The sequence below is a fragment of the Onthophagus taurus genome, unplaced genomic scaffold, assembly GCF_036711975.1.
Source record: "Onthophagus taurus isolate NC unplaced genomic scaffold, IU_Otau_3.0 ScKx7SY_24, whole genome shotgun sequence".
In the NCBI taxonomy this organism is placed as follows: domain Eukaryota; kingdom Metazoa; phylum Arthropoda; class Insecta; order Coleoptera; family Scarabaeidae; genus Onthophagus; species Onthophagus taurus.
This window is the reverse complement of record NW_027248949.1, coordinates 457,073-469,665: the sequence shown is the minus strand read 5'-3', so window position 1 is coordinate 469,665 and position 12,593 is coordinate 457,073. Positions and strand designations below refer to the sequence as shown.

Sequence of the window (12,593 nt, the reverse complement as noted above, 5' to 3'; positions counted from 1 at the left end):
GTAAAAGTTTTTCTGTATTCTGCTCCGGATACCGTTTTTTTTCAACACTCTTGTAATTTGCACATTTTTCAAAAATTCTCCCCATTGATGCATCTGGGAGCAAAAAAGTTACAGACCATTGTGTTAAGGGCACAATTTGCTACAACTTTTCTTGTAAAAGTTTTTCTGTATTCTGCTCCGGATACCGTTTTTTTCAACACTCTTGTAATTTCCACATTTTTGAAAAATTCTCCGTATTGATGCATCTGGGAGCAAAAAAGTTACAGACCATTGTGTTAAGGGCACAATTTGCTACAACTTTTGTAGTAAAAGTTTTTCTGTATTCTGCTCCGGATACCGTTTTTTTTCAACACTCTTGTAATTTGCACATTTTTCAAAAATTCTCCCCATTGATGCATTTGGGAGCAAAAAAGTTACAGACCATTGTGTTAAGGGCACAATTTGCTACAACTTTTGTAGTAAAAGTTTTTCTGTATTCTGCTCCGGATACCGTTTTTTTTCAACACTCTTGTAATTTGCACATTTTTCAAAAATTCTCCCCATTGATGCATCTGGGAGCAAAAAAGTTACAGACCATTGTGTTAAGGGCACAATTTGCTACAACTTTTCTTGTAAAAGTTTTTCTGTATTCTGCTCCGGATACCGTTTTTTTCAACACTCTTGTAATTTCCACATTTTTGAAAAATTCTCCGTATTGATGCATCTGGGAGCAAAAAAGTTACAGACCATTGTGTTAAGGGCACAATTTGCTACAACTTTTGTAGTAAAAGTTTTTCTGTATTCTGCTCCGGATACCGTTTTTTTTCAACACTCTTGTAATTTGCACATTTTTCAAAAATTCTCCCCATTGATGCATCTGGGAGCAAAAAAGTTACAGACCATTGTGTTAAGGGCACAATTTGCTACAACTTTTGTAGTAAAAGTTTTTCTGTATTCTGCTCCGGATACCGTTTTTTTTCAACACTCTTGTAATTTGCACATTTTTCAAAAATTCTCCCCATTGATGCATCTGGGAGCAAAAAAGTTACAGACCATTGTGTTAAGGGCACAATTTGCTACAACTTTTGTAGTAAAAGTTTTTCTGTATTCTGCTCCGGATACCGTTTTTTTTCAACACTCTTGTAATTTGCACATTTTTCAAAAATTCTCCACATCGATGCATCTGGGAGCAAAAAAGTTACAGACCATTGTGTTAAGGGCACAATTTGCTACAACTTTTGTAGTAAAAGTTTTTCTGTATTCTGCTCCGGATACCGTTTTTTTTCAACACTCTTGTAATTTGCACATTTTTCAAAAATTCTCCCCATTGATGCATCTGGGAGCAAAAAAGTTACAGACCATTGTGTTAAGGGCACAATTTGCTACAACTTTTCTTGTAAAAGTTTTTCTGTATTCTGCTCCGGATACCGTTTTTTTCAACACTCTTGTAATTTCCACATTTTTGAAAAATTCTCCGTATTGATGCATCTGGGAGCAAAAAAGTTACAGACCATTGTGTTAAGGGCACAATTTGCTACAACTTTTGTAGTAAAAGTTTTTCTGTATTCTGCTCCGGATACCGTTTTTTTTCAACACTCTTGTAATTTGCACATTTTTCAAAAATTCTCCCCATTGATGCATTTGGGAGCAAAAAAGTTACAGACCATTGTGTTAAGGGCACAATTTGCTACAACTTTTGTAGTAAAAGTTTTTCTGTATTCTGCTCCGGATACCGTTTTTTTTCAACACTCTTGTAATTTGCACATTTTTCAAAAATTCTCCCCATTGATGCATCTGGGAGCAAAAAAGTTACAGACCATTGTGTTAAGGGCACAATTTGCTACAACTTTTCTTGTAAAAGTTTTTCTGTATTCTGCTCCGGATACCGTTTTTTTCAACACTCTTGTAATTTCCACATTTTTGAAAAATTCTCCGTATTGATGCATCTGGGAGCAAAAAAGTTACAGACCATTGTGTTAAGGGCACAATTTGCTACAACTTTTGTAGTAAAAGTTTTTCTGTATTCTGCTCCGGATACCGTTTTTTTTCAACACTCTTGTAATTTGCACATTTTTCAAAAATTCTCCCCATTGATGCATCTGGGAGCAAAAAAGTTACAGACCATTGTGTTAAGGGCACAATTTGCTACAACTTTTGTAGTAAAAGTTTTTCTGTATTCTGCTCCGGATACCGTTTTTTTTCAACACTCTTGTAATTTGCACATTTTTCAAAAATTCTCCCCATTGATGCATCTGGGAGCAAAAAAGTTACAGACCATTGTGTTAAGGGCACAATTTGCTACAACTTTTCTTGTAAAAGTTTTTCTGTATTCTGCTCCGGATACCGTTTTTTTCAACACTCTTGTAATTTCCACATTTTTGAAAAATTCTCCGTATTGATGCATCTGGGAGCAAAAAAGTTACAGACCATTGTGTTAAGGGCACAATTTGCTACAACTTTTGTAGTAAAAGTTTTTCTGTATTCTGCTCCGGATACCGTTTTTTTTCAACACTCTTGTAATTTGCACATTTTTCAAAAATTCTCCCCATTGATGCATCTGGGAGCAAAAAAGTTACAGACCATTGTGTTAAGGGCACAATTTGCTACAACTTTTGTAGTAAAAGTTTTTCTGTATTCTGCTCCGGATACCGTTTTTTTTCAACACTCTTGTAATTTGCACATTTTTCAAAAATTCTCCCCATTGATGCATCTGGGAGCAAAAAAGTTACAGACCATTGTGTTAAGGGCACAATTTGCTACAACTTTTCTTGTAAAAGTTTTTCTGTATTCTGCTCCGGATACCGTTTTTTTCAACACTCTTGTAATTTCCACATTTTTGAAAAATTCTCCGTATTGATGCATCTGGGAGCAAAGAAGTAACAGACCATTGTGTTAAGGGCACTATTTGCTACAACTTTTGCAGTAAAAGTTTTTCTGTATTCTGCTCCGGATACCGTTTTTTTTCAACACTCTTGTAATTTCCACATTCTTGAAAAAATCTCCGCATTGATGCATCTGGGAGCAAAAAAGTTACAGACCATTGTGTTAAGGGCACAATTTGCTACAACTTTTGTAGTAAAAGTTTTTCTGTATTCTGCTCCGGATACCGTTTTTTTTCAACACTCTTGTAATTTGCACATTTTTCAAAAATTCTCCACATCGATGCATCTGGGAGCAAAAAAGTTACAGACCATTGTGTTAAGGGCACAATTTGCTACAACTTTTGTAGTAAAAGTTTTTCTGTATTCTGCTCCGGATACCGTTTTTTTTCAACACTCTTGTAATTTGCACATTTTTCAAAAATTCTCCCCATTGATGCATCTGGGAGCAAAAAAGTTACAGACCATTGTGTTAAGGGCACAATTTGCTACAACTTTTCTTGTAAAAGTTTTTCTGTATTCTGCTCCGGATACCGTTTTTTTCAACACTCTTGTAATTTCCACATTTTTGAAAAATTCTCCGTATTGATGCATCTGGGAGCAAAAAAGTTACAGACCATTGTGTTAAGGGCACAATTTGCTACAACTTTTGTAGTAAAAGTTTTTCTGTATTCTGCTCCGGATACCGTTTTTTTTCAACACTCTTGTAATTTGCACATTTTTCAAAAATTCTCCCCATTGATGCATTTGGGAGCAAAAAAGTTACAGACCATTGTGTTAAGGGCACAATTTGCTACAACTTTTGTAGTAAAAGTTTTTCTGTATTCTGCTCCGGATACCGTTTTTTTTCAACACTCTTGTAATTTGCACATTTTTCAAAAATTCTCCCCATTGATGCATCTGGGAGAGTAGTATAAGAAGGAGAGTTCTGGAGCAGGATTATCCCATATTTTGCGCTCTGTGATTGGTTGAAATGCCAATATGGCGGTTAAAAATTTAGTAACTTTTAGGGATTTTCATTTTACATGTTGGCAATGAATCTCAATTATGTTGGTACTACTGAGGGTGGAGGGAATGCAAATTTTTTTAATATAAATAAAAGTAGGGTGATCGTCAATATATAAAAATTACGATTAATGATTTGTGCTACAATTAGGACTAAGTGTGTGAAAGTGAAAGGAGAATTAAAAAAAAAAAACAACAAACGTTACAGTGAACTTGTATTTTAAAGGTGAGTAATATACATTGAAATGAAGCGTGTTAAATTTAAAGAAGATTTAGATGTGTATTATATTGATGAAGACCAATATAGCAAAAATGCACTCGGTGAACGTCAATAAAAAAATAAGATTAATGACTCGTGCTCCAATTAGGAATAGGTGTGTAAATAGTTAAGTGAATGGTATACATAAAAATAATTTTCGCTCTGCGTATTGGTGAGAGAGACAGTATATAACGTATATAAAGGTGAATGTAAATGTTGTAACGAGAACCAATCGATTAACAGATAGCTCCATATTAAACTTTTAGAAATGGTTAAGACATTGTTTACGTTATCATTAATAAAGGTTTGTATGAGTTGTGAAAAAAGATATTATTTAGGTAAGTACAGAAAATTACTCCCTAAAAGTGTATATAATAAAGTATGGGTTAGTTGGTTTAAGGTTTGGAAAATCTACATGTTTTATGATAATTGTTTAGATTTAGATATAGAAGCTTATTTAGAAAATGTTTATAATTTTGAATCGTTATGCTTATCAAGAGATAGAGAATTTTTAAGATATTTTTTATTAGCATTAGATGTAGTTGGAAATAGTGGTGATAGACTTGAGAAAGAGAACTTTATAAACAGATACCTGTCAAATGCTTCTTCCATTTTAAGAATTTCTATTCACACTCCAGACGGTGCTTTATGTTTAGCTTGTTTTGAAAAGATTAATAGGTTTAGATTGAGAAGCAATTTAAAAAAGTACATAAAAAAATGGAAGTATAGATATTACGAATTATCATTTGATAATTTATTCAACTGTATAGAAGATAAAGCATCATTTTGCAACTCTTGCTTTATAGCGTTATTTAGATTTAAGGATAATTATGATATGGAACATTTTTTTGAATTATATTCCTCATTTTCAGACTTAGAATGGAATACTAGTGATAGTGATTATGGTAATGATAATATAATAGAAGATTTATGGTAAATAAATAAATATTAATATTAAGTAGTTGTTTTATTTAAAAAAAAAATATATATAATTATTATACAAAATCTGATTTTTTAATCCAACTTCTTTCATCCATTCCAAACCACTTAACGTACATTCGATTTCCTTTTCGTTTCAATACTTTTTCAATTAACTGTATGTCAGGATAGTGTGTACGTTGTAGTTCTTCACTATAGAAAGCACCTTTAATATCTTCACCTTTCAAGTCCTGTAATAAATACGATACTGGATTGGTGTACTGAATCTTAACAATTTTAAAAACTTCATTACTCCAGTTAGGAGTGTACCCTTTGGCAAATATTCCACGATGTTTAGAAATTCTTACAAAATCATTTAAGTGAAACTTTTGTTTTTTTAATGCGATTGTTTTCATTCGATTATAAACAGTATCCAGTAATCTTTTTTCAGTATTATTATTATTCACTTCTACCGGTTTCATACCTATAGTTGAATGTTTATGTGAATTGTATATTAATAGTATCTGTGGTAATAACTTTAACCATTTAAAAGATCCTTGAATGCTAAATTCTTTCCACATTAAACCTTTTAAAGTTCTATTCAAACGTTCAACAACAGATGCTTTCAATGAGCTAAACGTCGAGTAATGATTAATTTTTAACTTACTCATAAGCAAGCTAAATTCTTTGTTATAAAACTCTTTTCCTAGATCAGTTTGAAGATTTTTTGGTACATATCGGTCCTTTAGAATACTTTTCATTGCTTTAGTAACATCTTTACCCGATTTAGTTTTTACAGGAACAGCCCATGCATATTTGCTAAAGACATCAATTACAACGAGTATATAACGATAACCATTGTTTTGTCGTGCATAAGGTATCATCTCTACTAAATCAGCCTGGTATAAATCATTTATCCCTTTAACAATTACATGTCGCCTTTTGAAATGTATTCGAGCAGGTTTATGAAGTTCTTCAACTATTTTTCTTTTAACATCACTGGACATTTTACAATGATTTCAACAAACAACTTATTAATCCCCCCTGTAACAGTAGATGGAACGAATCGTAATCTATCACCTTTTTTCAATGGGATACCCTCAAAAGAGTTTTGATATTTCACATTGTTTACTTTAAGAATTGTACTCAATGGTGAAATAGTCATAGAATGAATTACTCCTGATTTGATAGGAAAAGTATAATATAATTTCTCATTACTGAGTGCGTAATTATTTGGAACTTTATTTCCAGTCAAAGTAATATTAAAGTAATAATAATAGTTTTCTTCAATTGAAGAGGACAGAACAGAAGAAGAAGAAATATGATGTCCGAACTTGTGAATAGTCATAATAAAAATGATATAATGTACTATAGGTTTATACAATTATACGAGCTTCTCGTAACTCTTCTATAATACTATTAATTTCATTACCATGTGATGTGTTACCGGCAAGCTGAGAGGCTATTAAAAGTTTTAATCTATCTACTAATTCATTAGGATCATCCCAATAAATGAAATTTGACCGTTGATTATTGTACTGCTGCTGCATGAGACCTTCTCCAGTTCTCAGACGAACAGGAACGCTTTTCACTCTACTACGTCGTACAATTGATTCCGTTGCATTTAAAACAGGTGCAATTATTTGACGATACTTGTCCGACTTATCACCTATAATTTGTTTGCTTTTATCTTGATTTTTGTTTAATGCTGCTGTTGTTTTAAGTATTTCAACGTAATTCTTTTGATCGTCACTAGTAAAATTTTTTGGTTCCCTCTTGAAGATTAACTCATACAGACCTTTCGTACCCTTATAAGTTTTATTTGCAATGGTTATATCATTAGTTTTACTACTAAAGGATATTTCACTATCTCCAATGGAATACTTATCAGTTAAAATGTCAACACGAACCCCCTTGTTGCTAGAATCAAATTCATTGTTATCATCTCTTACATAGCCCTCAATGTAAGATCTTGTTAGAGGTGCAAATTGTTCCAAGTACAATACAAATGATTCTTCAGGAATATTCATAGTTTCTGGTAATGAAGATACATCTACTGCTGCTGCTGCAGTTTGTGATGGTTGCGATGGTTGTGGTTGTGGTGGTGATGGGTATGTTGCAAAAACATCATCATCGCTTAATATTGATATTGTTGGTGATTGAGGCGCTTGTTGTTGTTGTTGTTGTTGGTTAAGTTCTGATAGACGTGATGCTTGTACTGCTTTTGATACTCTTTTTCTTCTTTTTGCAGGTGTTACTGTTTTAAATTCTTCTTCTTCTTTAACTTCATCGGATTTAAGCTCTTCATCCTCCTCCTCCTTCTTAACTTTAATAGGATGTTTAATTGAGGAAATTATTTTTTGTAAAGGTGTTGTTACTACTTTATATTGTTCTTGAAGTAAATGTTCAGATCTATGTTTCATTGCTTTTAATTTATCTAATTTCTTTTTCACATTTTCTCTAGTTTTAATAAGCTTTCGTGTTAATTGTTTTGAGTCCATCTTTTCTTTACAATGAATGAATGCTTAATGACTAAAATTTGTATTTACTTTAGAGTTTATTGGAACTGTTTTTTAACATGTAAATTTTAAAAGATCGGTTTTTAAATGATCTGTTTTATCAGATCAGCCAGCCGTTCTTATCGGTTGTAACACCGATACTTTTTTTTCGGATTCTTCAAACCGAAACCCAATTTTCGTTTTACTTTCATTGCGTTAGTAACAAACCATGCGTTAGCTTTTTCACCAAAAGATGAATCTTTCGCTAATACTCTTTTCCATGCTTCTTCGGCTAATACTTTATCTGCTTTATGTCGATTGTGTAAATCTGTGTATTGTGTATATGCTAAATCATGACGTTTACATGCTCTATCAAGCTTATTAATACCAGGATCTCCACGTGCTAATCGTTTCATGAGATTTGTCCCAGGTCCACAAAACTGATAGCCGGGCAAATGCAGCTCTCCACCTGTTCGTATCACTAACATGACTGATATAGAAACATACACAATCACAATTTTATATAGTAATGAAATCCATTACGATATCTACCATCATTCATATCGTCCTCCTTATTGATTACAAAAAATCCGAATCTATCTTTCCAACACATTGCACACATTTTCTTAAAAACATTGAATTTCATATCGGTTGTTACGTGATCATTATAAATATGTCTTAAATTTAGGTCATCTTGTTTGAAAAGTATTAAAAAGTTTGCATTATCACGTATTAAATGTTTTGGAATATGTGTGTAACTCTGACATAAATAAAAACTATCTATTGCCTTATGTCGTCCCATACAGAAATAATCACGAATAATTGACTGTTTATCGCATGCTACATCATCAAATATAAAAACTGAATCTTCATTTGCTTTAGAGGGATGCATTATGTCATCACTACTGCTATACTCATAATATCCTAAACCTTTTATAGGCTGCAGCAATTTTCTCAAATATTCATATTTGTTTTGATACAATGACTTTGAATACACATACACATTTTTAAATGATATTCCATTAGGATCCTGTAATAAACTAATTATCAGATTTGTTTTACCAGAGCTAGAAGGTCCGGATATTATGCAACGTAGATTATTTGGAAATAAATAACTATGCTTTCTGTTTTGAGGTGATTGATTGTTAAATTGTATTGTTACATCATCAACATCTAATGTGTAAGGTTGTTTTATCACTTTCATGTTTATAGTATAACTGACTTTTATATAATTTTGAAATTGAATATATAATGCTCATTTGTATGTTTACCATTGAAGTGGTCGGATGATCATGAAGAAAAGAATAAGTGGAAACGCAATTTCTTTTAATAGAGCCGTTAAAAATGCTAAAATAAAATTAAAAGAGTCGAGCACTAATGATTTGAAATCTGCTACAAAGTTAGCTTTACGTGCCGTAAAAGGTATTGCCAAAAAGAAACTTCGTTCTAGAGTTATTACAGTTCCAAAAAGCGGTGGTATACTTCCGCTTATTCCAATTTTTGCTGGATTAAGTGCATTAGGAGCTCTAGCAGGTGGCACTGCTTCCGTTGTAAGTGCTGTCAATAAAGCGAAGCAAGCACAAGCGGCACTCAAGGAAAGCCAAAGACATAATCAGACAATGGAATCAATAGCTTTAGGTAAAGGTCTGTATTTAAAACCATATAAAAAAGGATTAGGTGTTTTTTTAAAGAAACGCCAAAAAAAACCATACAACAACAACAACAGAAAGCGCTAACAAACGTTGACTTGATACGTTATGTAAAAATGTTGGGGATACCAGAGTTTAGAGGGATATTCATGCAAGATAAATTACCTCTGCGTATTAATAATAATGAAAGAGGTATTATTAACTTGGATAGTGTGAAAGGACCTGGCACTCATTGGACAGCCTATATTAAGAAAGGAAATATAATTAATTATTTTGATAGTTTTGGTAATTTAAAACCAAGTAAAAAAATTGTAAACTATTTTAAGAGTGCTGGAAATAATGTAATTATTAAATACAATCACAATCAATATCAAACCTATAACACAAGTAATTGTGGTTATTTATGTTTAAATTTCTTATCATCAAACACATTATAGCTCCAACACTTAAAGCATGTGGACGTTCGATTTAGTAGGAAAAACATCTGTTCTAACAGCAAATTACCACCCCACAATAGAACTGAATCCTAATTATCAATATGAACTGGCACTTGTAAGCTTTGATGGGTACAACTCAATTCCAAATATAGATGAAACAAATAATTGCTTAAAAATAGATAATGTGTTGATATCAATACCAACAGGATCTTATGAATTAAAACACATTTCGAATGCCATTAATGAACAACTAAAGAAGAATAGTATTGAAGATACAAATTTTAGTATAGAGGCAAATGAAGATACATTACAAGCAGTGGTTACATGTGCTAAAATAGTTGATTTTAATGTAGACAATTCTATGTCAACAATACTAGGTTTTAATAAATCAGATGTGTTAGATCCGAACAAATCTCCACATAATAGTCAAAATATTGTAGATATATTTAAAATAAATTCTATACAAATACAATGTAACATAACACATGGAGCTTATCATAATGACGTACCTGCACACACCATCTACTCATTTTTCCCTACAGTACCTAAAGGTTATAAAATATCGGAAACCCCTCACAATTTAATATATATGCCTCTGAATACACAAATAATTGATAATATTACTCTTAAAATAGTTGACCAGAATGGATTGTTGGTCAATTTCAGAGGAGAAGTCATTAAGGTAAGACTACATTTAAAACCCTCTAGTTATTACAATGGTTCTTAAGGTTAAGCGTAATATAAATGCTACAACTACATCTAATATTTTTAATCATCTTCAAACTGTGAAACATCTAACACCTCAAAACAAACAATTTCTTCTGTCATTAGGATTAAAATTAATAAAATAATAATAATAATATGAGCATCTTAAGCGTTTCGGACAAGCTTGAATTTGATAATTCACTTGTGAGGCTTCAGTATCATAATCATTTACCTTACTCATCAAATTCGTTTAACAATAGTGATGAAATACGTATTGCAATCCAACAACAGGACATTTACACATTACCAAGCCAATCGTTTATTTACGTACAAGGGAAACTATTGAAAGGTGATGGAACCGTTGATAAAGATGCAAAATTAACAGTAAATCCAGTCGCTCATATGTTTAGTGAAATACGATTTGAATGTGGAGGTAATGTAATTGATAGAGTTAGAAATCCAGGAATAGCTAGCACATTAAAAAATCTTTGTTCGTTAACAAGGTCTGAATACTATCATTCTTCTAACGCTGGTTTTGAATATTTAAACATTAAGATAAATGAAACTACAGGTGATTTTGATTTTTGTGTTCCCTTGAAATACTTTCTTGGTTTTGCTGAAGACTATAATAAAATCCTGATAAATCTACGTCAAGAATTGGTGTTAGTACGCAGTAATTCAGATAATAATGTCATTGAATGTCCTACACCTAATATGAAGATTATTATTAATAAAATTGTGTGGAAGGTACCACACGTGTCGGTGGCTGATGTAGAACGATTGAAACTTTTAGAGCATATAGAACAAGGAATTGAATTATATATGGGATTTCGTTCATTTGATTTACATGAGTATCCATCATTACCAAAAAGTAAACAGCACTCATGGACAATTAAAACATCTACACAATTGGAAAAACCTCGTTACTTAATATTAGGATTTCAAACCAATAGAAAAGATGATGCAAAAGTTTCAGCATCTCTATTTGATCATTGTAATTTAACAGATATGAAAGTGTTCTTAAATAGTGAAAAATATCCCTATGAACCATTACATTTAAATTTTAAAACTGGTCAAATTGCAGTTTTATATGAAATGTATTGTAACTTTGCAAAGTCCTATTACGATCGAGAGCTTGCAGAACCAATGTTTAACAGAGACACATTTTTAGCAAATACACCGATTATTGTTATTGATTGTTCACGACAAAATGATATTTTAAATGTTGGAACCGTTGATATTCGCATTGAATTTGAAACGAGCGAAGATATACCTAATAATACTACCCTTTACTGTTTAATCTTGCATGATCGTGTTTTCAAATATGTTCCTCTAACTGGTATGATTAATCAAATATAGATTTACACTTTTACTGTAACATTCAAACATGATCGCGTGCTAAAATATGATCGACTACCTTTAACGGGAATGATTCGTTCTCTGTGTGTCAGTTGTGAAGTAACATCTCAGCAGTTAGGATGTGGATTCTCGATGTGCAAGGTTTTCAATTAAAATATAGCAGTGAATTTATCTGTAAAGAACTTGCGCTAATGAACGTTCGTGATTGTTGTTGCAAAATCCACGCTATTTTTAAATTTGGTATAAATTTAAGTGAATTCAAAGATGAACAACAGAAACATCTTCGTTATACTACCAATTTTATTCATGGTCATAATTGGAATGATGGTGAAATTCCATATACTGATTTAAACAAAATTTTACACGAAAGCGGACTTCATGAAAAATCTTATATACTAGTGAAAGGATTACAAAAGCAACAGTGGTTACAGCAGCTACTGCCAAATTTTGAAAATATTAAAAATATAGAAGAAATAGGATACACATCATCGATTAAAGGAAGTTGTTGTGATGCCAATCACTGTCATAACCATTACAATAATAATTTAAACTGTGCTCTTCAGAATGTACACTTGCTACAAAAGTGGATTAATTTGAATAGTGTTACTTCTGAATGGTTTGATTATCATCAAGCCTGATCTTTGGTGTGTTAACATAATTTCTCAAACTATATATTAATAAAATTATTTGTAAAATTAGGATCTGACTTTGGTTTTTATTATTTTATAGAAATAAACAGATATGTATTAGATTTATATTATTTTTTTTATTTATAACGCTAAAGAAACTTACTACTCATCTCTATTTAGTTAGTCTCTATTTAGTACTCGAAGATGATTGAGGACTTATTTACTTACTACTGAAATTGAATGGAATATATATATATATATATAACCGTTGATTTG

At 31.8% G+C, this 12,593-nt stretch overlaps 1 protein-coding gene across 1 annotated transcript; it reads left to right on the top strand.

The window, feature by feature from the left end:
* The first annotated feature begins 10,485 nt into the window (after positions 1-10,485).
* Positions 10,486-11,688, top strand: LOC139432532 (uncharacterized). The gene has a single exon (XM_071201220.1). The coding sequence runs from the start codon at positions 10,486-10,488 to the stop codon at positions 11,686-11,688; it is 1,203 nt and encodes a 400-aa protein (XP_071057321.1).
* Positions 11,689-12,593: the final 905 nt, after the last annotated feature.